We start from the raw sequence: 1,019 nt of genomic DNA, 5'->3' as shown, positions 1-1,019 counted from the left end.
GAGCGTCCAAGGCAGCGTCGGCGCGGTGGCTCGTCAGGTCGGCCAGAACTCGGAGAGCATGCACGACCTGGTGCTGCAGGTGATGGGGCTGCAGCTGCAGCTGGACAACATCTCCTCCTTCTTGGATGACCACGAGGAGAACATGAACGACTTGCGCTACCACAACAGGTACACGCAGAACCGCACGGCCGAGCGCTTCGAGACCCTGGAGGGGCGCATGACCTCCCATGAGATCGAGATCAGCACCATCTTCGCCAACATCAACGCCACCGACAGCCACGTCCACAGCATGCTGCGCTACCTGGACGACGTGCGGCTCTCCTGCACCCTGGGCTTCCACACCCACGCCGAGGAGCTCTACTACCTGAACAAATCCCTCAGCCTGGTTCAGGGCACCACGGACCTCCTGCGGGAACGTTTCAGCCTGCTCAGCGCCCGGCTGGACTTCGACATCCGCAACTTGTCCATGGTCATGGAGGAGATGAAGGTGGTGGACGTCCGACACGGAGAGATGCTGAAAAACTTCACCGTCTTACGAGGTGAGACGCATCCTGGTGAGCGCAGCGTAAGCCCTGCCTGGGGATGGGTTTGGGACCCGATGTGGCTTTTTCTTCTGTGGCTGAGCATGGTGGGACCTGGGCTCTTAGGGAGGGCTCCTTGAACCACAGAGGACCCAAACCACCGTTGCTGAAGCCAAGGTGGTGCTGGGATGCGCACGAAGGCTCCCAGATGCTTGCCCGTGGATGCAGAGTTGTCCTGGAGCTGCATGGGTTCGACTTGCAGAGTTGTCCCTGCATGGGGGGACAGGGACAGCAGGGAGGTGACCTGCACACCGGTGCCAGTGACCCCTCTTGCTGGTCCTGGAGGAGAGGGCATGGCTGCCCCTGGATAAGGGTGCCCAGAGCTTCCCCCAGTGGCCTGAGGACATCTCTGTCAGCCCAGTGGAGCAGCAGAGCTGTCCCAGCTCCACCAGCAGCTCCACAGAGCCCATGGGCAGCTTCGTACCCACACATCTGCAT

General features: G+C 61.4%; 1 protein-coding gene across 1 annotated transcript in view; it reads left to right on the top strand.

Moving 5' to 3' along the window:
- The window catches only part of SCARA3 (scavenger receptor class A, member 3), a gene marked incomplete at its 3' end in the record, with an annotated part of 1,132 nt that extends 593 nt beyond the window's left edge, over positions 1-539 (top strand). The window contains exon 2 of the mRNA XM_009868441.1: positions 4-539. Coding sequence (XP_009866743.1) covers positions 4-539 — 536 coding nt within the window. The remainder of the gene's footprint in view (positions 1-3) is intronic.
- Positions 540-1,019: the final 480 nt, after the last annotated feature.

The sequence above is a fragment of the Apaloderma vittatum genome, unplaced genomic scaffold, assembly GCF_000703405.1.
Source record: "Apaloderma vittatum isolate BGI_N311 unplaced genomic scaffold, ASM70340v1 scaffold26974, whole genome shotgun sequence".
Classification (NCBI taxonomy): Eukaryota; Metazoa; Chordata; class Aves; order Trogoniformes; family Trogonidae; genus Apaloderma; species Apaloderma vittatum.
Note: the sequence above shows the minus strand (reverse complement) of the source record. Positions and strands in the feature narration are given on the sequence as shown.